At 44.0% G+C, this 22,414-nt stretch overlaps 1 protein-coding gene across 5 annotated transcripts in view; it reads left to right on the top strand.

The window, feature by feature from the left end:
* The window catches only part of epb41a (erythrocyte membrane protein band 4.1a), a 67,769-nt gene extending 45,811 nt beyond the window's left edge, over nt 1-21,958 (top strand). For 3 of the 5 annotated variants that reach the window (XM_080788098.1, XM_080788097.1, XM_080788096.1), the window contains 6 exons: nt 2,344-2,514; nt 14,857-14,985; nt 15,644-15,763; nt 16,800-16,880; nt 17,655-17,783; nt 20,119-21,958. In XM_080788098.1, coding sequence (XP_080644224.1) covers nt 2,344-2,514; nt 14,857-14,985; nt 15,644-15,763; nt 16,800-16,880; nt 17,655-17,753 — 600 coding nt within the window. In that variant the 3' untranslated portion in view covers nt 17,754-17,783; nt 20,119-21,958. The remainder of the gene's footprint in view (nt 1-2,343; nt 2,515-14,856; nt 14,986-15,643; nt 15,764-16,799; nt 16,881-17,654; nt 17,784-20,118) is intronic. The other 2 variants (XM_080788099.1, XM_080788095.1) reach the window with 1 other exon arrangement.
* Nucleotides 21,959-22,414: the final 456 nt, after the last annotated feature.

The following is a 22,414-nucleotide window of genomic DNA, read 5'->3' as shown; positions in this document are numbered from 1 at the left end:
ATTTTCCCGCTGTACAGTGTAACAACAAAGTGTTTTGGCATCGGGGCCGTTGGGTATTTGACTGGTTGTTCACAGTCAAACAAATGCATCGATGAGTCTTTCCTTCCCAGTCATGTATGAATCAGTAATGTGATTGACAGCTCACTAAACTACAGTAGTCCCTCATCTTCACTTTGTGGCCATAAATACACTGCTGTACTGATGTCGTAACTGGCGTGGCGTATATCCCGGTTCGGATGTGTGTTATATTAGGGCTGGGCGATATGACTTCAAATTAATGTCACAACTATTTCAAACCTTTGCCTCGATTATGATTAATGAACGATTGTTAAAAAGAATAGAGAACATACCCGACCTACTGTACAAGCTGACGTGGCAGTTGCGTTGTGAGCTTGTAGATCAGATATTTCCACATTTTTACCTACCACCATAATAATACAGCGTTAACTACTACAGTATACATACAGGCCCTTCAGACTAATTGATTTAGTCCATTAAAAACAAATCTATGCAAATTATTTCACGTCGATTCGTTGATAACAAACGCAAGTGCAAATAAGTACAAAACAACGTGCTTTTTCGATGAATCGATTTACTTACATGAGCAAGATCTTGTCGGGTTAGTGGTTCTACGTTTCGGTTTTGATATATTTTCGGTTAGTAGAGAAAAAGGATCCCGCACACTGTCTTCACTTAGTTGAATTTGATGTATTGAGCAACGTTTGGGTCGTTCAGATCTTCATCAGGCGACCCAAACGTTGCTCAATAAATCTTAATTCAATTGAAGACAGCTTTGCGGGATACTTTTTCTCCACTTCTCAGTTCCAGTTATCCGATGCACCTGTCCACTGTAGGTGTGCAGAAGGACTTTTTTTCTTCGATATATTGTCGGTTACCGTAATTGCCCGGCCCTACTGTGTGTCTCTGTGTGACTAATGAGTGTGTTGGCCTTCACTTAAACCTCGTCCAATGACCCTTTCGCTCAACAAATACAATGTTGTTAAGTGAAAGTGTTGTGCAAAACAAAGTGGAAAAAAATAGCCTTTTCTCTCCCTCTGGTTCCAGTTCCAGTATTTAAATGTGTGACATTTCATCTCTGTTGTGTTTCATTCTGTGCCTGACCGCTGCTTTGTTGGAGAAAGCTGGCAAGGAGTGAGTGAGTGTGAGTGTGAGTGTGTGAGTGTGTGAGTGTGTGAGTGTGTGAGTGTGTGAGTGTGTGAGTGTGTGAGTGTGTGTGTGTGTGTGTGTGTGTGTGTGTGTGTGTGTGTGTGTGTGTGTGTGTGTGTGTGTGTGTGTGTGTGTGTGTGTGTGTGTGTGTGTGTGTGTGTGTGTGTGTGTGTGTGTGTGTGTGTGTGTGTGTGTGTGTGTGTGTGAGCTTGAGTCCTCTCAACACCCATTCATCTGAATGCCAGCAAACTCCCTGGGAAAAGGTCATGTGGTCTATCAAATTAACCCACATTTGGCTTCACAACAGTGTAATTCGTTAATGGTCTTATACAGCCACAATTGCCTAAATTAATTCTAATTAGTACAATTAGTAAAAGTTTTGAGTTTCGGAACTCCATAAAAAAACCTTTATGCCTGTCAAGTTCAAAGTAAGGACTTTACGAGCCAAATGAAGGATTTTATGAGCAGACGTCTTTAACGAGGACGGGGATTTCTAGAACAGAATTACATTTCATCTGGAGATACCATGGGACCATTGAGTCACACAGATGTTCTTCAGACAAGCAAGACACCTCACTGTCTCTCTCTAGATGCTTTATTTCCAGTTGCCAAAAAACCCCATACAGACTACAGAGCAAGCCAAAAACACCCATGCTTTTAATGTGGCAACTGTTTTTGTTTGTTTGTTTTTATTTTTAATCACACCAATCCATTCCATAGTGTACTCAAGATAAGCCAATGTTTGCGTTGCTGGTAGCGTATAGCTAGATGGATCATTAAACACAGATGGTTATAGGTGAGATTCCGTGTCTTGTTTGCCAGTGGAGTCATTTGTGTGGTTTGACCCAAGGGAGTGACAAATGAATTCTGGTTCCCTGTCACATTTTAAGAAGGTGTCTGTCTGGCATGACCTTTCCTGTTATCTGCTGTTTCCTGTGTGGCCTATAATGCCCTCCTTTGCCACCCAATGCACTCATCTTCGCCTTTACTCTCGTCTCCGCATAATGTTTTTCCTACATCCGCCGTCCTCCTTTGTTTGACACAATTTCCTTCTTTCACCCATTTTCCTCTCCTTTCTCTGGCATCCTTTCTCTCCCTGTTTTTTTCTCTCTCCTCTGTCTTTCCGTCTCTCTCTCTCTGCTCGCGGCTGTCTGTCCGTCTGTCTGTCTGTCTCAGGACGTGGATAAGACTCAGACTGAGATCATGCGCCACCACACCAGCATCAGCGAGCTGAAGAGGAGTTTCATGGAGTCCGTACCGGAGCCGCGGCCCAGCGAGTGGGACAAGCGTCTGTCCACCAACTCGCCCTTCCGCACCGCCAGCTACAACGGCCAGCTGCCGCCAGGGGTGAGTCTGTCCGCCGCCTGTGTGTACAGTACAGTACGGTACCTTGAACCATCGGGGGTTCATGCAAGAAACAAATCCTGCTGACGAAATTACACATGATTCACAGAAGTGCACCATAGTCATAATCTCGTAAAATGCCATGAATATTTGTCAGACAACGGGGCATAAGGCCATGGCATTAAAGTTCTGTGAGGCCAAAGAAATGCAATGAAGAGATAAGTAAACGATAGAGCGCCAAAGTCCTGTCACTTCGCTCATCCACTCGATTCCCCTGGTTCAATTGAAGTAATTTCTCTATGGAGAATAACATGGGGTCATCTTAAAATCGTTTCATATAAGCATATGAGTGAAACGGCTGGGATGTTTCAAACACAGTTCTTATATGAGGCGATCTAAAATCCCCCCTATGGGGATTACAATGCAAATAAAAAGTACATGGACCCGTGGATTTGTCAGACTTCGGTGCTCTATAATGTTATTTACATGAAAATGTAAGTACCGAAATACACTATTTATATGGGAATAATTAAGAAAAAAACACTAAATGTCATAATTGTACTTGAGAAGTCCTAGTGGTTTTCAAGTATATTCTGCATATTAATAGTCACTGGCTATGTGCATGCTTTGTGTCATATTAATTTCAAGTAAATTATAGTGAAATGATATACTGCTCGTTTTGGTTGGGGACCCACTGGAGTCTGCTCAGTGGTTGCTGGGGGTGTCTCAGGCCTCCACTACGGTGACGGTACCACTGTCACTGTGTGCTTTGTTAGTGGAAAAAATGTCCCTCTGAGATTTTGCAGTAGCTTTTGAGTCGCTCATTGATATTTCTTCCACTAGATGGTGCTATTGTCCTTTTTTTCCCCATGACATGTAATGCTGCTGTAGTGACAAGTAAATTAGTTTCTCTAGGTCAGGGGTGGGCAACTTTGGATGGATAGGTCCATCATCATTAACTCCAGAGGGTCACATTGCATATTACTGTCGTAGCAAAAATAGCCGATCAGCGCGACGCGTTTTGAGCTTGTAGATCGGCTATTTTTTGCTATTATTTGAATTGAAAAGTATTTTTTTTATTTAATTTCAAATGCCTTTATTTATAGTTGTGTTAACTTTATGAACTAAATACATTGGACATAAAAAAAAGACAATAACTACTCATTAAGCTACTAATTTAGAATAATTAAAGTGGGTCATGTTTGATGATTAAGTTGAGGGCCACATTAAGTGAAGGTGGGGGCCGCATCCATGTGGCCCCCGGGCCGCCAGTTGCCCATGTGTTCTTATGCTCACATGTGCGTGTACGTGCGTGTATGTATTGTGTGTGTGTGCGTGCGTGCAGGTGAAGATGTCCAGTGTTGCACCTGCGTACGTAGTCGGTGGCGGTTCCGAGGTAACGGCACTTTTTGGTTTGATGCTTCGTATATCGGCCGGCGGCTGCAGAAATAAAAAGGCAACACGGTTGTGTTTCTTTATGAGCTGCATCTATAAAGAACAGACTTGTTAGTGTGAATGAACGGCAGCTGGATGGAGGCTTATGGCTCAGAGAAAAAGATTGCTGGATTGCGGATTGCGCTCGCACCGGCCCCGCAACTTTATACCCCCCCCCCCCCCCCCCTTCATTCCCCCCCATCCTAACAGCGTTGTTTTTGGCAGCAAAATTCTATTTTAGTTTTAGTCATAGTCGGTGGAATGAAACTTCATTTAGTTTTAGTCACATTTTAGTTACCTGGAATGTTTTACTCTAATTTTAGTCGACTAAATGTCATGTGATTTTAGTCGACTAAATCTACAGTTGATTTAGTCGACTAAAAGGTATTTTGGCGGGACTTGATGGCGTCGTAATGGCTGATTTTACACTTGCTGAAAATGGCAAATCTACAAGCTCACAACACGTTGCGCTGCGACACATTGTGAGCTTGTAGTAGTCCCGTCCTAACATTTTAGTCTAGTTTTTATTTGTTGACGAAATTGTCACTATATTTAGTCTTAGTTTTGGTCACCATGGCTTAATTTTATTTAGTTTTTGTCAGTGAAAAAAGGTAGTCGACGAACATTTTTCGTCATCGTTTTAGTCGACGAAAACAACACTGTGTGAATGGCAGCTGGAGGCTTATGGCCCGAGAAAAAGACCACTGGATTGCGCTCGCCCCGGCCCGCAACTTTATACCCCCCCCCACACCCCCCTTTCATTCCCCCCCATCCTAACATTACAAGCCACTCCCCCATTTCTCATTGAAACCCCTCCTCCTTGAATGACGGCTGTCAGCTTTGTCTTTCATGCTTGATCTGCCAATCAAATCGCATGGCTGGTGTTTCTATATCCGTTAGCAGCTGAATCGACCGCATGACTTCTTGCAGTGAACGGACGTGTCTGAAATAAGAATTATTATTGAGAGAAAAGAAAGAAGGAAATGAAAACGGAACCAAAGCTGGGAAAAAAAATGCATTAGCAAAAGAAAAAGAAACAGCAACTGACCCCTCCCTCCCTCCCTCCTCCTCCTCGTCTTCATCTCATTGTCTTATACCCCCTCCTCCCCCCCCCCCCCCCCTTCTGTATCTGCCCCCGTCCCTCGGCCTCCCGCCTGTATCTGCCCCTCACTTATGTCTTATGTCTGCTTCCCCCACACCCCTCTCTCTCTCTCTCTCTCTCCCTCCCAATCTCTCACTCTTATCTTTCGTTCCATCCATCCATCTCTCCTCCTTCTCCTTTTCAAAGTCCTGTCCCAGCAACTTTTGTCCCGGCTCCCCACTGAGATCCCTCTCCTCAGCCTCTCCTTCTCCACCTCCCCCTCTCTTCCCTCCCTCTCCCCACGCGGAGGAGAGGGACGCTGAGCCTCAGACCTCCGGCGGCCAGGCAGTGCTCTCCTCCCTGCGCCCGCGGCCCTCGTCTGCCCACAGCGTCAGGACACAGTTCCTGTCCCAGCCCTGAGCCACGTACTCTGTAGTGGCCCCGGGTATCCTGCCAAGCCCTACCCCCCCACCCCAGTTCACCCAGAGGGCACCGCACAATAACCACATCGTCTTTTTAATGACTTCACACCAACCAATGGGCCACTTTTTTCTTAACGTTGTTACCGCCTCTAGAGCACAATTTCAGCCTCTTGACAGTCCTACCACTGCTGTCCAAGAATTATAATGAGTATTTGATGGGGGGAGTGAAAAAAAGGACATCTTTGTGTCATCACCAAAAAACGGATAAAAAAAAAATAACGTCATCGAAACTGTCGGAACGGAACATTCTGACCCTTACAAGAAAAAAAGAAGAAGGAAAAAAAGGAGCATTTTATTATGGCATCTCCTCCAGGCGTATCATCGTGAAATGACAAGTGAATTACCAGACTAATGGTATGTCCTGCAGCGGTGAGGATGACGACGATGGCACATTGTGGTCTCGCCAGCCCCTATACCACGTATACCAGGGCCTGTTTCTATGGCGTCTCCTCCATCCCTCCGATGATGGCATTTAGAAGACATTGTTGCACTGCCAAAAAATGGTTTGCACTAGCTAGCGTTTCAGCTGCCAGAGAATGCCTTTCCAATCCCCATGCGTACGCCATAGAGCAGAGCCCCATAACAACTCAGCACTCTATTCCCCCTACCACCTGAGGTTCTATTCCCCCTACCACCTAAGGTTCTATTCCCCCTACCACCTAAGGTTCACTCTATTCCCCCTACCACCTAAGGTTCACTCTATTCCCTCTACCACCTAAGGTTCTATTCCCCCTACCACCTAAGGTTCTATCCCCCTACCACCTAAGGTTCTATCCCCCTACCACCTAAGGTTCTATTCCCCCTACCACCTGAGGTTCTATTCCCCCTACCACCTAAGGTTCACTCTATTCCCCCTACCACCTAAGGTTCACTCTATTCCCTCTACCACCTAAGGTTCTATTCCCCCTACCACCTAAGGTTCTATCCCCCTACCACCTAAGGTTCTATCCCCCTACCACCTAAGGTTCTATCCCCCCTACCACCTACGGTTCACTCTATTCCCCCTACCACCTAAGGTTCTATTCCCCCTACCACCTAAGGTTCACTCTATTCCCCCTACCACCTAAGGTTCTATTCCCCCTACCACCTAAGGTTCTATCCCCCTACCACCTAAGGTTCTATTCCCCCTACCACCTAAGGTTCTATCCCCCTACCACCTAAGGTTCTATTCCCCTACCACCTAAGGTTCTATCCCCCCTACCACCTAAGGTTCTATTCCCCCTACCACCTAAGGTTCTATCCCCCTACCACCTAAGGTTCTATTCCCCCTACCACCTGAGGTTCTATTCCCCCTACCACCTAAGGTTCTATCCCCCTACCACCTAAGGTTCTATCCCCCTACCACCTAAGGTTCTATCCCCCTACCACCTAAGGTTCTATCCCCCTACCACCTAAGGTTCTATTCCCCCTACCACTTAAGGTTCTATTCCCCCTACCACCTAAGGTTCTATTCCCCCTACCACCTAAGGTTCTATCCCCCCTACCACCTAAGGTTCTATTCCCCCTACCACCTGAGGTTCTATTCCCCCTACCACTTAAGGTTCTATTCCCCCTACCACCTAAGGTTCTATTCCCCCTACCACCTAAGGTTCTATCCCCCTACCACCTAAGGTTCTATCCCCCCTACCACCTAAGGTTCTATTCCCCCTACCACCTAAGGTTCTATTCCCCCTACCACCTAAGGTTCTATTCCCCCTACCACCTAAGGTTCTATTCCCCCTACCACCTAAGGTTCGGCTTGGTTAGACCACCTACAGTAAAACCCCCCTCACTGCCCCCGCCCCTATCCACGTCCCCCCCCCCCCCTCCCTTAGCCACAGCGGTCACCTTGGAGTTTTCCCTAGACATTCATCACTGTCACACTTCTAAGACTTCTATCGGATAACTCGGAACGTCTTCGTTCGATCTTTACTCTTTTACCTGTGGAACACCTGGAGAGCCCTGACCCCTCCTCCTCCCTTCCATTCCACCCCCCGCCTGTCCCTTCATCTGCCAGCCCACCCCTCCCCTCCCCCTCTTCTTCCTCCTCCTCCTCCTCTCTGTTGGCCATCCATCCCCCCCACACGTCTGTTCATTGTCTCTCTGTCTCTCTTGGTCCTCCTGCTGCTGCTGAGCACAGCGAGGGAGAAAGCGTCCTCTATTTGCACACAAGGTAAGAGTATGGTGCGGCGGTGCCTCCACTCCGGGAGGACCGCCTCTCCGTAGCCACGACTACCTTCTGGAGGAGGAAGAGGAGGAGGAGGAGGAGGAGGAGAGTGATGAGTACGATGAGATGGATTTTGAGAAGGAGGTTGAGGAGGGGAAGCAAGCCTGTAGTAGTCACACTGTGAGGGTGTCTGTTGATCTGTCGGAGGAGGAGGAAGACAAGAATCCGCTTGGTCCATGTGTTCTGGCCCCGGCCAAGCTCCAGCAGACTCGTATGTCATTCTTCCTGTCAAGCCTGCTGGTGATGGCACTGACCCTTCTGTGGCTAGTCTTCATTTAGGAGTGCAAAAGGACGACAAAAAACGATTGATTTCAGAACTTCTTCTACACACAGCAAAAATCCTGAGCGTTTATGATTTCATTGTAGTTAAATTAGAGTCCAACTAACAATTAGGATTTGGGGTTAAGTTCTGCAATGCATCTGATCCGTGGCCCGCTACAAACTACACAATGCTGTTTCATCCTCTACCTCTAATCTAATCACTTTCTATCTGTACTACAGTAGCTTCTAGGCATGTAACGATTCACTCAACTTTATATAGGCTAATTTATCTTCCCCCCTGAGATTTTTTTATTTAACTACATTGCAAAAGAAGTAGCATTACTTTTGACAGTGCAGAAACATAATTGCCTTCCTTGATGAGCATCAACGACCATCATCACCTGGGCACAGTCACAGACACACACAGCTCCCCTCTACAGTGCTCTACTACTGAAAGTGACTATCATTTCTCTCCAAAAGCACTTGAATATGATGGAATATGACTACAGCTCACATTTCACATCACACACTAGCCCCCATAAAAATAAAAATACAATTTTCTTTTTTTTGGGGGGGAAAATCGATTTTATTTTATTTCAATGAATCGATTCATATCGTCGGGATTAATATCGATATATATCGATATACAATATCGTTACATGCCTAGTAGCTTCCGTCTGGCTTTTACCTTATGGCCCAGTAACCCACAAACCTTATGGCCCAGTATCCAACACCTTATGGCCCAGTATCCCACAAACCTTATGGCCCAGTAACCCACACACCAAGCCACCCACACTATGGCCCAGTAACCCACACACCAAGCCACCCACACTATGGCCCAGTAACCCTTACACACCTTATAACCCACACACTGAGCCTCCCACACCCACACTATGGCCCAGTAACACCAAGCCACCCACTCCCACAGACCCACAACCCACACTGTCCTCAGGACTTTGACAGTGTTGTACTAGTGGACTACTTGTACTTTCAGAAAACCGTCGTAAATTGTGACTCCATGAAACAAACATGTATTATTCCATCACCTGAAGAACTAACGTTTACATCAGTATCCCATAGGGAAAAGCCAATGCGTGTGATGAACAACTGCTTGAATGTTTACTGTTACTATTGTTTCATATTTTCTCTCTTTGAGGACTTTGCTTTCCCCACCCCTCGAGTACAGTTCCAGTGTACCGTTCTTGGTTAATTTGGTCGACTAAACATTCAAGAATGTTAAAGAAATGGGTACGCAACAGAGCGGAGTGCTGTTGTGGGTGTCGTGCATGCAGCACTAGACCTGTGTTGTTCAAGGCCTCAGCATGGAGGACAATCAGTGAGTAATCACAAGAACCCTAGCGTCTCTATTCTGGGGGGGGGGGGGGTTCCGTGAAAATAGCCGATCTACACAACGTGCCGCAAAGCGACATGAACATAGATCGACTGTTGTAGCCGAAGAGATTTGGTATAGAGGAAAAACATGGTACTGTAGCGTTTAAGTGGTTAATGCTAATGTATAAGTTATGCTTCGTCGCACGCTGGTGCTCAAGACCTTTCCGTTTTGAAAGGCTTTTGCCTAGTATGGACTTATTGCCTGTGTTTTAGACTTGTTTGCATTAGACCATTGATCTGACATTGTATTATCATTTAATAATTGTTCTTTTTCTCTTTCAATGTAGCTCTTTGAGATTTGGCTTCCTGTATAAAGTAACAGATAGAATGTATTATTATTATCATTATTACTTCTCATTTTCATTAAACAAGACAGGGTCTAAACATTCTCTAACCCATTTTGGGCGGGAACACCTTTTGGTGTTTTAAGCATTATGTTATACTTTAGCTATTGAAAAATAGCAGATCTACAAGCTCATAGCGCGGCTACGAGCTTGTAGGTCTGCTATTTTTTTATTTATTGTGAAAATGAAGCGCAAATCTTTGAATATATATTCTTTCAGAGCTTCTGGGAGGGTCCCTGGAACAACATATCTTCAGATGGGGGGTCGGCGGACAATTACATATAATCTTGGGGGTCCTTGACATGTTTGAGAACGACTGACATAGAAACATAGGGTTTTTTCAGAAAAGTGTCAGGATTCAGAAAGCATTTGTAGAATCGTCCTCAGGTCTAAATGGCTTAAGTAAAGTTATATAAAACAGTGATGACATACTGTACATAGTGTACATACCGACCTCAAAGATTGGCTCCAGACTGGCCATAGCCTGGAGGGACGGTGGATCTGAGGAGGTGATTATGAATTCACAAAAATAGCCTAGTTTCTGGCTGCGTGCACAAGAGATTTGATGCTGATGTAGTAGTGGATTGCGACATTATAGCCATCAAATCTCAAAAGTATTATTTTTTTCCGATACAGACGTATACGACACAGAAGTATAATTTATGCTTTAGCATTAGCATCACCTTCTGCTCATGTATCTTCAATGGCCTTAAAGTTTTGTCCTTCTCGAGACTGTAGTCGTTTAAATTAACCACTAGCTACAGAAACAACAGATGAGAGAATAGAAGGATACTGGTTGCTACGTGTTGCACAACTGTTCATGACACTGTACGCTATTTACTTTGCTTGCTTCAAATTAGATGTGTGTATAGTACCAATCACCAGTGGTGGAAAAGTACTCAATTGTTTTACTTAAGTAAAAGTACCAATACTGCAATTTAGAACTACTCCGTTACAAGTAAAAGTACGGAATTGAAAATGTACTTGAGTAAAAGTACAAAAGTACCGGCATCAAAATGTACTTAAAGTACTAAAAGTAAAAGTACTCACATTGCAGAATGTCCCACTTCACAAGTTCAAAATGTGTAGCTAAAAAAAACTAGTAACTAGTAACTAAAGTGAAGTAAAAGTACACATTTTGGCTCTGAGATGTAGTGGAGTAGAAGTAAAAGTGCTGGAAATTGGAAATACTCAAGTAAAGTACAAATACCTCAAAATTGTACTTAAAGTACAGTACTTAAATCAAAGTACTTAGTTACTTTCCACCACTGCCAATCACTGCCGTCGTCGGAGAGAAGATCTTAGCATTTTGAAATTGTCTAGATCCATCATACTTAGTTCTTAACCATGGTGGCCAGGTGGCACTGACGATGCACCGAGCACAGTCCTGAGTCCTCCAACAGAACAAGTATAGGGTTGGTTTAAAAACACTCTGTCCTTTAGTAAGGAAATCACGTGGCCATGCAGAGCGACTGAGTTCCACTGTTTGTTGGTTAGGTTTTACTGCACATTTGAAAAGTTCTTAACTCTAAAACCACTCAGAAAACGGAACCCTGGAATGTTGAAACATTGAAACATTATAGCATTATGTACAGTACATGGTGCAAAACTCTGTATAAACTGCTGTATGAAACCTGGGGAGTGGATATTTGTATTTCGTTGTACTTACATGCAGTTTGCCTATGGCCTAATGACATGCAACGGGTCACACTATAGTTCCCGCTGAGGCCCAAAAAGGCTCATGCTGTCCTAGTCACTCCTTATGCTCTTCTGGCTCTCTATGTCTTCAAGGTTTGCACTCAGAATAATCTGAACTAATCCCAGGTTTGATGCCTTTGAAATTATATTTGTACCGTTCAAGTGGCTTTACTGAACCTCCTCCATCCCTAACAGCACAGTGACATAATAACAACTTGTACCTACCGTATGATATATCATGTATACAGACTCTATTCACGTTTAAGCTTCAAACAATGTGCACTGGACAATTCCTTTTGTCTTAATTCTACAGGTCTGTCAGGTTGTTAAGACAGTGCTCTGAGCCTTTATAATATTGACAGGGAACGCTGAGCCCAAAAGGCTCATTTTTAGGACAAGATCTGAATGGGTCTGCTATAACTCTGGGAAAGTATAATGTTTACCCCTTTGAAACAGTGACAGGCGTGGGCTCGTTGAATGAGGCTAAAATGTGTCTTTACTGTATCATAACGGCAGGCTTTTTAATTGACCATGACAGACTGTGCATGCAAGTCTATGTACTCTAGTGCATTGTTGCGTGTGTGTGTGTGTGATCTGTTTTGTGTGCACTTTCACAACCTGAACAATGATGTGGTGTCAATGGATTTTCTGAGAAACCGGGGACCTGTAAGCCTGTTACTTTCACTGTGATAATGTTCTAGCCTGTAGGAAAACCTGCCCTAATCAAGTCCTCGCTGTCTTCTGGTGGATTCCATTGTTCTCATTTTAGGCCATTAATTCCTTCTCACTATGTTTCATATTATTCTCTTATTTACTTGCAGTGAGACTTTGAGTATTAATTTATTTGAAATTAGGTGTAATTGTGACATGAGTAGTCGTGTATAAATAAATGCATCAAATGTGCATGTGTATTTCGATTTTTGTGAGATGTGCTCATTAAAACAGAACCGAACAACTTAATGCTGTCCTAAACATCCTCCTCGCCTTCCCTGGCTTTGATCAGTGTTTAGCCCCTCTAGCGCGCGTCCGTCTAAAATCGATTTCTGTTGCTGAGCGTGTTCAAGCTGCCTAGGGGATGAACCCTAACCATTTGAGTGAACCTTTCCTCCAGCGCATCCCGGCTTAGACCAAACACTTTCTACTTAAATGTGTTATTTTTAGCTCCACTTGTGAGAGTGTGGTGGGGTTCTATGGACGCCAATGTTGGTCAGTTCAAACCACTTTTGGTCGTGTCTATAAGAAGCAGCACTGCCTCTAGGGGGCGCCAGCAGGCTCTTTCTTGGTCAGATCCCCCCGCCCCCCCTGCACCCCACCCATAAAACTCCCCATATTTGATTAAAATGCCATGCTGATGTGTCTGTGCTCAAAGGACCACTTTACCACCATCTTCATATAATTGGTCCTCACTAATGATCATGATAAAATTGCACTGTTTTTTCTGTGTCTCTAAGGCGCCTGTCACACTGTTGAGACAGCCATCTTATCAAAGTCTGATGAAACACAGAGCGGTAAGACACATGGTTTGATGAGACAAACTTGTTTCATGGGGGGGGGGGGGGGGCAAGACACGAGGCATAAAACAAGTCTGTCTCATCAAACCACGTGACTCCCATTGGAAATGAATTAGAGCTCTCTTACCTCTCCGTGTTTCATCAGACTTTGATAAGACGGCTGTCTCAACAGTGTGACAGGCGCCATAGAGGGATGTGGGCTAGTTCAGAAACCTGTCCACCAGTGACATCATCAATGGGGAGTCCAAGCTAATAGAAACTGCAGGCTTTCTATTACTGAAAAGTTGCAATGTGAAAATGGAAGCCATTGTTCTCATGATAATAACATTCTAAATATACGCGTACTGTCCCGAATATAAGACTACTCTGATTATAAGACCACCCCCATTTTTCAAGACTCATTTGTGGAAAAACAACATCGAATGTCAAATAGTCTAGTCCCCAAATATAATACGACCCTGTTTTAAAAAAAAGTCTTATATTCAGGCCAATAGGGTATAATATAATCTGCCTAACGATGATATCACTGGACGGGTTTCTGAACTGCCCACAGCGCTCCTATGAGACACAGACCGAGTAGAAAATAATTGTGGAATTTTATCATGAACATTAGTGAGATCCAATTATATGAAGATAGGTTGAAAAGTGGTGCAGTGGTCCTTTAAAAGAATCACTCCATTGCTGCATGCATCTGTGGAAGAGCCTCTTGTGTCTGAGGGATTGAGGCAAAGTGAAGGTCATTCTTTTACGTCTCCAAATCTAGCAGACAGTTTGATCAATGCAAGAGGTTCCATGTGAGTTGGTGCTAAAGGTATTATAATCAGTCACACTTTAACCTTGTGGCGGGGATGGATTTGTGCAGAATGACTGGCAAATATCTCAAAAGACTCTGAACTCCCAGCTGAGGTATAAAGTCCTTTTAAGTTGAGGATTAAATTCAACCCACATGTCAAAAGTTACCATTACATTGAATCATTCTTTGAAACGAGAAAGACTTATGGTTCTCCTTTCTCTGTTTTGGATTCAACGGATATTTATCTTATGAAATATTAAGTGAATTCTATCTAGCTCCTATCCTCAATTAGCCATGCTAGTTCAATCTTTTACTCCACAGAAATCTTGTACACTTGAACGCTTCCCTTAATGGAAGATGAACTTGATGTCAAAAATTTAAAATGTTCTTTAAATAAAAAAATGTAAACGATCTACATAACTATCAAATCAAAATCTCTGCATGGCATGTAGAAGTCGAAGATGAAAGATGAACAAGGCAAAACAAAAGCAATTTCTCAAAGTACTGATCTGCATAATCTGCATATCTAATCAGTGGTGTGTGGGTAATTGGCGAGCTAGCCTGGGGCTTCATTGACTGCTCGTTCCCAATGGAGGGCTCTCATTATGGAAGTCACACGCTGGCCCTCAGGGGAGACTCCTCTTGATTTACTGCAATTATTGATCATACAATCACAGTGGAACTTTGTTTTCACCCTTAACTTTAATTCTTGTTTCATTACACAGAATATTCAGCAGATATTATTATATAACATTTTTATTCCAATCATAGATGGCCCAATAATGCATGCAGGGTGTTGATTCAGTTCGGACTGAAGACGCATGCGGTTCTTCTCATAAATCATAATTTTTTTGTGTTTGAACATGTTTCAAGTGATTGCAGCAGTTTACAGTAAGTGTGCATCTTTGTCTCTAGACGGCTGGTTTAGATCTAATTGGATCAACACCAGCAGCATGCTGGCGGGACGGGAATTAAACCACAGCAGCAACATTGGGGAGAGATGATTGGCAGAATATAATCGCTGTGTCATAGTGCGGTTCCTTCAAGCAGACCCTTAGTAGAGTGTCTAGTTTGACTGATAGCTTAGGGGTCATAACGGATTACCTTTGTTACTGACTGGATGTCTGATCCCTTTCCTCACAGTCTCCCCTGATGAAGACCCAGACAATCACCATCTCTGACGTCACCAACTCCCTGCGGGGCTCCGTGGCCAACAAAGAAGTCCCGATTGTGCATACGGAGACCAAGACCATCATGTACGAGTCTGCACAGGTGAGTCGATTTCTGGGAACCGCAGTGCGTAAAACAGTGGCTCTCAAATGTCTTCGTGTTGTAGGACCCCCCAAAAGAATATGCATTTGTCCGCGGACCCCCATCTGAAAATGTTTGTGTCAGTGACCCCCATACAAGATTTGTGTTTTTCTCAAGCTTTTTTGAAAAGAGCCAATCTACAAGCTCACAACGCGGTTGTGAGTGAGCTTGTAAATGGGATAGCCGGTGTATTATATAGGATTATAGTAGTTTAACTGGGCTCAGGTGGCTGGCGTAGCCGTCCAGGAACCTTGTCTGGTAATCCAGTCTGGCAGTGTGCTGCAGGTTCGACTCCCGATCCCGACGGCCTTTACTGCGTGTCATCCCCTCATCTCTCTCACCATGTCCTGTCAGCCTACCCTACTGTATACCTATCCCTCTATAAAAAAAGTAAAAAATAAAGGCGAAAGCCACAAAAAATATCGTTAAAGTAGTTTAATTTCGATGCTACAGTATATTTAACACCTTTTGCTGGTGATCACCCTGGAACCACCTCAAGGACCCCTGAGGGTCCGGCCGGATTCTCTGCATGAGAGAACCACTGTCCTAAAAACAATGGCCACACACCGACGCTGCCTGTGAGCCATGCAGTGACAGGTCCTCGTCTAACACTGCAAAGATTTGTGTCCCGCAGCCCATGGACAGCCTGGCCGGGGGGGAGTCTGGAGGAGTGCTGCTGAGCGCCCAGACCATCACCTCAGAGACAGTCAGCACCACCACCACCACCCAGATCACCAAGGTCCGTCCGTCAGCCCCTCTCTGACCAATCGCTGCTCCCACGGCGACGGTCGATAGAAAATCAATGAGAGGAAATGACCTGTCATGCTGCACTGCATGCTGTATTATTACTGTACGCCATATCGCTCATGTCCCCATTGTTGACCACCGAGTTTTAACCCATTTAGACCTGAGGCCGATTCTAAAAAAAATGACGTTCTAAATTCTATGTCACGGCGGGGCTCCACCGGGCGCGTTGCGCCTGCGTCGCGTGCGTCAAAAAAGGAACCGGGGCAATTTTAATGCAGTCACGCAACGCAACGCGGGCAGTGGAGCCACCCTTCATTGATTAAAAAGGGAACATTCCCTGACGGTGACGGAGATGCTGACGCGCCCGCAGGATGCCCGGTGTTAGTGGTGCTCAGTGGAGCTGACCTGTTCTGACATTCCATATGTTGATCCTTCCCCATCCATCCTTCCTCTTCGATGTCTCCCTTTTGACTGATACCTGTCCATTCAAACTCTAGACTGGCCCGCCCCAAAGTTATTAGTGCAGCCACGCCCGGCGAAAACTAAAGTTCTCAGTTACTGGTATAACTACCATAACTTTGTCAATTATAAACTAAGTTTCTTTGTTATAAGTTATGTCTAATTATAAACATTTATAACGAGTGTTATGGAGCCTTACAAGTGCATTATAATGCACTCATATTGTGTTATTGACCTGACCTTTGATTAGAAACACTACTGGCACTACTCTTATCTCAGCAGTAGAACTTCCAGCCCGCGTGTGGGAGACCTGGGTTTAGATTCTGGATAGGACATAATGGATCGCAGCTTTAACTCATTTGAAGATAGTCTGTTGATCATTCAAACTTGCTTTAATTGCCTGACAGTCTGGAAGTAATCCCACTGTAATGTTTTTCATCTCAATGTAGATGCTAAACATTATGATGCCTGTTTGCTGGGTGATTTTATTTCGTTTTGGCTGGGAAAGAAAGCCCAAATGTCTCGCTCCTTGCGTGAGTGTGTTCTCACATCATCTGCTCCTCCTGTAGACGGTGAAAGGTGGAATCTCTGAGACGCGCATTGAGAAGAGGATTGTGATCACCGGCGACACAGAGATCGATCACGATAAGGTGAGGAACTGTAATTCCTCAGCTCTCTGCGCTTTGCCCTTTCAGATTGAGTTAGCAAAATCACTTTTCACACTAAACATAAGCTCATTTGTGCCATAATGAAATTTATGAAAAGATTTAATGGAGTCTGTGCCTGTGGGCTTCGCTGTCCACCACTTGACCTCCGTTATGATAATGTGCTGTGATAGTGTTTGCAGGGGTCGGGTTTAGTGTGACTGATCACAATATTGTACATGGGTTTTTTTTTGTTTTATGGTTTATTGACTTAACTTAGAGGGTCAATTGGGTTTGCATAACAAGTAGGTGTTTTTCCACATGCATAGTATGTTTTATTACGGTCATTAATTCTGTTCTGTTTAACCACTTTCAAACTGTCATGCCTATTTTGGGACCTTCATTATATAAGCAAGTTAAAGCAACGTCCTTGAAATAATGTCAGAAATTAGAAAGTAAAATCCATTTTTAAGTGCTATAAGCAACATTTTAATGACTTTATTTTTTATTTTTTTTGGTATTCAGACAGCCAGCAATGAATAAAATCCTCCCAAAAAATGTAGTCTCTGTCACACATCTAGGGGTCGAAATGACTAACCAATCAGGAAGTAAACAGGCAAATCAACCGATGGCAAAGCTTCTAGGAAAATCTTTGAATGCCCATAGATGTGTCACAGATACTACTTTATTTTGGGAGCGTTTTACCCATTGCTGGCTGTCTGAAAAAAGAAAAAAAAGGTTTTGACATAATATCGCTGTCTTTCTTCTTTCACCTCTCAGGCTTTGGCCCAGGCTATTAAGGAGGCCAAGGAGCAACACCCTGACATGTCTGTAACCAAAGTGGTGGTGCACCAGGAGACAGAGATCACCCCAGAGTGAGATACACTCCTCCACACACCTACCGCCCAGGTGAGTTACACACTCTGGTACACTCCTCCACATCCCTACTGCCCAGGTGAGATACACACACTGGTACACTCCTCCACATCCCTATCGCCCAGGTGAGATACACAAACTGGAACCACACTGTAGCTCCGCCTGAGACTTAAACACATCAGCTATTTTAGAGAGAGAGATTTGGTGTAGTGGGAAAAAGGAGAGGGCCTGATATACAGTATATATATAGTACCCTTGGGGGTTTAAGTGGGACCATACCGGTGGTCTGGCATGTTTAGGCTATTACTCTACTATTACTATTACTCTACTATTATAATTACTCATGGTAATTATACTGCTTGACATTCTTGACGACTAGATTCAGTTAATTTCAGCACGGTAACCTGCTTGAGATAGGTAATGTTTTGACTATACTTTTGTAAGAGTTATTGTTGCAAAAGTCCCTGTATTCTTACTCATGCAATGATGTTTACAGCCAGTTAATTCCGGTTAACGTTTTAAAGACTATGGAAGACAGAAGAAAAACAGAAAGAGAAGAAAATGGCCTATGTTTTTGTTCGATATGGCTAAAGCTGCGAATGCACAATGACAGTGGTACGGTTATTTAAGCTCTCTAATGCTTCGGTGAAAAAGTCGCTTGACAAAAATGACCCTTTTTTTTATTTAATGAAAGCATATATTCGGCTTTAGTGAGTCACTTTGCCTCTGCTCCATTAACACCATCTCTAGTGCATGTTGTAGCTGCATCCAATCTACTCCTCACCTCCCTCCACTGCTTGTGTGTGTGCGTGCGTGCGTGCGTGTGACTTGTGCAATACCCATCACTGCTCAGTGCTCAGACAGCAATCCCCTTGCTGCTCAGATCTCTTTCTTGACACGTGGAGACTGGAGACGAAGCTTTGCTGCTACTATGGGGAGCAGTATGAAATGGTTGAAGCTCATTCTCTGAGACAAATGGACACAAACTAGATTAACAGTGGAGAGAGGGGGGGTGTACTGCCCTTCCTCTGACCTATAGTAAATCAGTTAAGAACTGCTAACTTGCTAACTGTGCCACTGTTGGTGGTACCGCAAAATAAATCACACACACCAGCTATTTGGTACTGTGGGGTTTTACAATTTACAATGTAGCAGACGTCCTTAATCCAGAGCCATTTACAATAAGCAAGAACAAATGTTTTGATGTGGCTGATGTGCCCTTTTACACCGCCGACAATGACACATGAGCTCCAGTTGGGTTGCTTAAAAAAATAAAATAAAAAAGAAGCTATCCCAAGGGGTTTATCAAGAGCAACAGTGGTTAAACAAAATACATTGCACTAAATGAATCCATAATGACCTATTGAAGAGGTAATGGTAGCAGTCGCCAGCCTAATTGCAACAGCAAAGCAATTACCAGTTATACAATGACATACAAAGTGTTCCAGCAGAGACATAAACAGAATACGGGTAAACAATGTTGACGGAGATGATCAAAAGCAGGGGCTCTGTTACAATCATCAGTAATATGAGTCAGTCGACATCTGCACTTTGCTGACAAGAGCCCTTATTGCTGCATCACTTCCAAATCAATGCAGCACCAAACACTTAACTGCAGGGATCTTTCTTATAACAGTGCACTCACACGTACTCCAACATGAAACGAGGCATCGCAGCATGAGGTATGTTAAATAGTTGGTGCCCATGTGGCTTTAATTGCGGCCTTGTTTGTGCAAGTCGAGGCGTCCGGGGCTGCAGGAGTCTGGTGCTGTTTAGCCAGCTGCCAGGGCGGTATGTAAACACACTGCATGCCTTGCCTCCTCGCCTCGGCCCACGCTCTGCGCCTCGCCGAAGGGGAAGTGCCCTCTCCGAAAGAATCGGCACGGCGTTCCCATATTGCTTTGCGAGCGCTGGCTTTGTTTTACTTACACATTCAATCAACTTCACTGTGTTTACATCAGGGTGAAGTCTGAGACCCCCCCCTTCCCCCCCACCACCACCACCACCTAACAATCCCTCCCTCAGCCGCCCTGCATTCATTCATCCCTCCTTCTCATCCTAAACACCACCATCTTTACTCCTGGCTTGCTTGCTTGCGCCCAGGCCCCTGCTGGCCTGGGGGGGGCCCTTCCTTGCATTTTCCGCTCTCTGTTAGTCTCCTACTTTTTCATAGCCAGAGACATCGCTGTTGACATGAACGGGTGTGGTTCCACTTAAAAGTCCTCGCATATTTTGGCCTTTCTGCTTTTTCTCACGCTCACCATTCCTGAGCGCTGAATCGAGGTTTTCTTGTATATAAATGTAATCTGCTGAAGATCTTCTCTTACTCTCTACCTCTCTTTCCCTTTTCTTTGTTCATTTCTTTAAGCTGGGGTGCAATGACAACGACCTGGGCAACAGGAACATGCAGTCACACCCCCTCCTCTCTCTCTCCGACCTCTCCCTCTCCACTTGTGTCACCATTCCCACTTTTATCTCAGAGCACTCCCGCACCCCCCCCCCACACCTAACTGCACTGCCTTGGACACACACGCGCCAGACTACAGCACAGGGAACATGTTTCAACTTTGAACTATGAACCTTTGACCTCTGCACCTCTTGATATCTACGGAAGGAGACCGAAGGAGTTCTCACAAGACTTAACCAGGATTCCCCACAATCCCCCTCTCCTGTTTCCACACACTGCCAAAAGCCGAACCCACTGGATGGCCAAAAGCCGAACCACAAACCACTGGACGGATTTCAATATTTTTTTTTCCTAAAAGTGAAATAAAGTAAACCTTAACTGCATTTGTAAATTTGTTCCTCGCTCTCTCCAATTTGTCTGGAGATTTTAAAGAAATTTTTCAAGGGGCATTTGGTCTTTTAAACTTATTGAGATTGCTGGTACTTTATTCATATTTTTCTACAGAGTTTCTTACCGTCCTAATTGGTTACCTTTGGAGATGAAATTTTTTAGCAACTCGGCATTACGATAGGGGTTGTGGGTGATTCTTCTTGGGACAGTACGCCGTCAGAGCATCGAGGATCCCTCTTAAAATTCTAATGATCGACATAGTTTTGTGTCATCTCTTGTACAGCAAAAAGTTTATTTTATTCTCCCACTCAGTGTTAAAAATATTTTTTCAATTCATCTGTAAAAAAGATTGATTTTATCAAAGCAGGGGGCCAATTGAGTCTTTCTCTCTTTTGATGTTTTGACTTGATAATCTGGTGAATGATATTTCCCATGTTTTTGAGTTTATTTTAGTTGTCTTTATTATTATTATTGTTGTTGTTGTTGTTTGTGTGTCACCTCATAGGAGGACCTTATCATGGCAGAAGAGACACCCTTATATTGCAATGACAAGATTTTATGTTCACTATTTATTTAATTATTTCTGTGAGTATTCTACATTTTAGCAGCTGGTGTAATTCCATGTTTTTTGTATTAGGCAGATCTCGGAGCATTTCATGCACCAGCTTTGCAGCAGCATTCTGCTGGGCATGGCAGTGGCATATCTTTACAGTTATAATCCTTGTGTTCATCTTTCCATTTCTGATTTATTTCCACCTTCCTACCAAAGGGGGCAGTGTGTACTCGCCCACAGAGGTGGGAACAAAAGGCAGCTACAGTAGTAATGTCTCCAAACAGGCCAGGTTCTGGCTTAATTAAGGTTGATTAGTGAGTGGACGTGATTGGCAATAAAGCACATGCAAATTGAGAAACTCCTTGCGACTGGCAGAAGCCACAGCTCTGGATTCGGCCTAGTTAGTTACTTAAGTTTCCTACTGCCCCTTTAAGGCACGATGCCATACCAGAGAGCTTTTGTAAATGAAATGATATGCTTCTTTTATGCTTTCGTGTTTACAGACAAAACCGTGCAAAGTCCCTAGGGAAACCTCATGTGATTTCCGTACGCACTGTCCCTCAAAACAAGCATATTAGTTAGTATGGCACATATACAGTAATGCTTTTTTGGTCTATTTTAAAACATGATGCTTTTTTTAGTAGTCCTTTGTACAGAAACGTTCTGTGTTGTAGGTATTTCAGTGCGTTTTCCTTTTCATTGTGACACGATCCCTTTTCTTTAGAAAACAAGCAAAATGACAATGAACTCACAGTATAGTTTCCTGTTTATTTGTAGTGGACTCACCAACACCGAAAGAGAAACGTGTAATAAAAGGGCACCAATGCACTGAATAATAAACACAAATGTAGACAAACACTTTTGTTTCCACTCTTTGCCTTCCTCTTCTGTAGTATTTGCCTCCGAGAGTCAGAGAATGTTATTAACCACTTGAACCCTGGCGCGGTGTTGTGAGCTTTTCGGTGCGGAGGGAAAAAAGGAGCGAGCCGAGGAAGGATAGATAGAATGGGTGTTGAAGTAACGCAGTCAATGTGGCTAAAGAGGTTTAATACATTGAGCCTCATTGATTGAAGAGGTAAGGCGAATGGCCTGAGATTTGAGAGAGACATGAGAGATTTGAGAGGGGGCGGATTAGAGTTGGGAAATATCCATTATCTGGCCATATTGATTTCGTATCATCACAGAGGTAGATTGTATCTTCAACTCCCTGTTGTCAGAAAGCCTGCTGGCTGCTTGTGAGTGAACTTTCTGTCTGTGCAGGTCTGGGGCACGTTTTTGTATGAAATATTGATATTTTGTCTGCTAGGCTGAAGT

This window comes from Protomyctophum bolini, assembly GCF_963924005.1.
Source record: "Protomyctophum bolini genome assembly, chromosome: 17".
Taxonomy (NCBI): domain Eukaryota; kingdom Metazoa; phylum Chordata; class Actinopteri; order Myctophiformes; family Myctophidae; genus Protomyctophum; species Protomyctophum bolini.
Note: the sequence above shows the minus strand (reverse complement) of the source record. Positions and strands in the feature narration are given on the sequence as shown.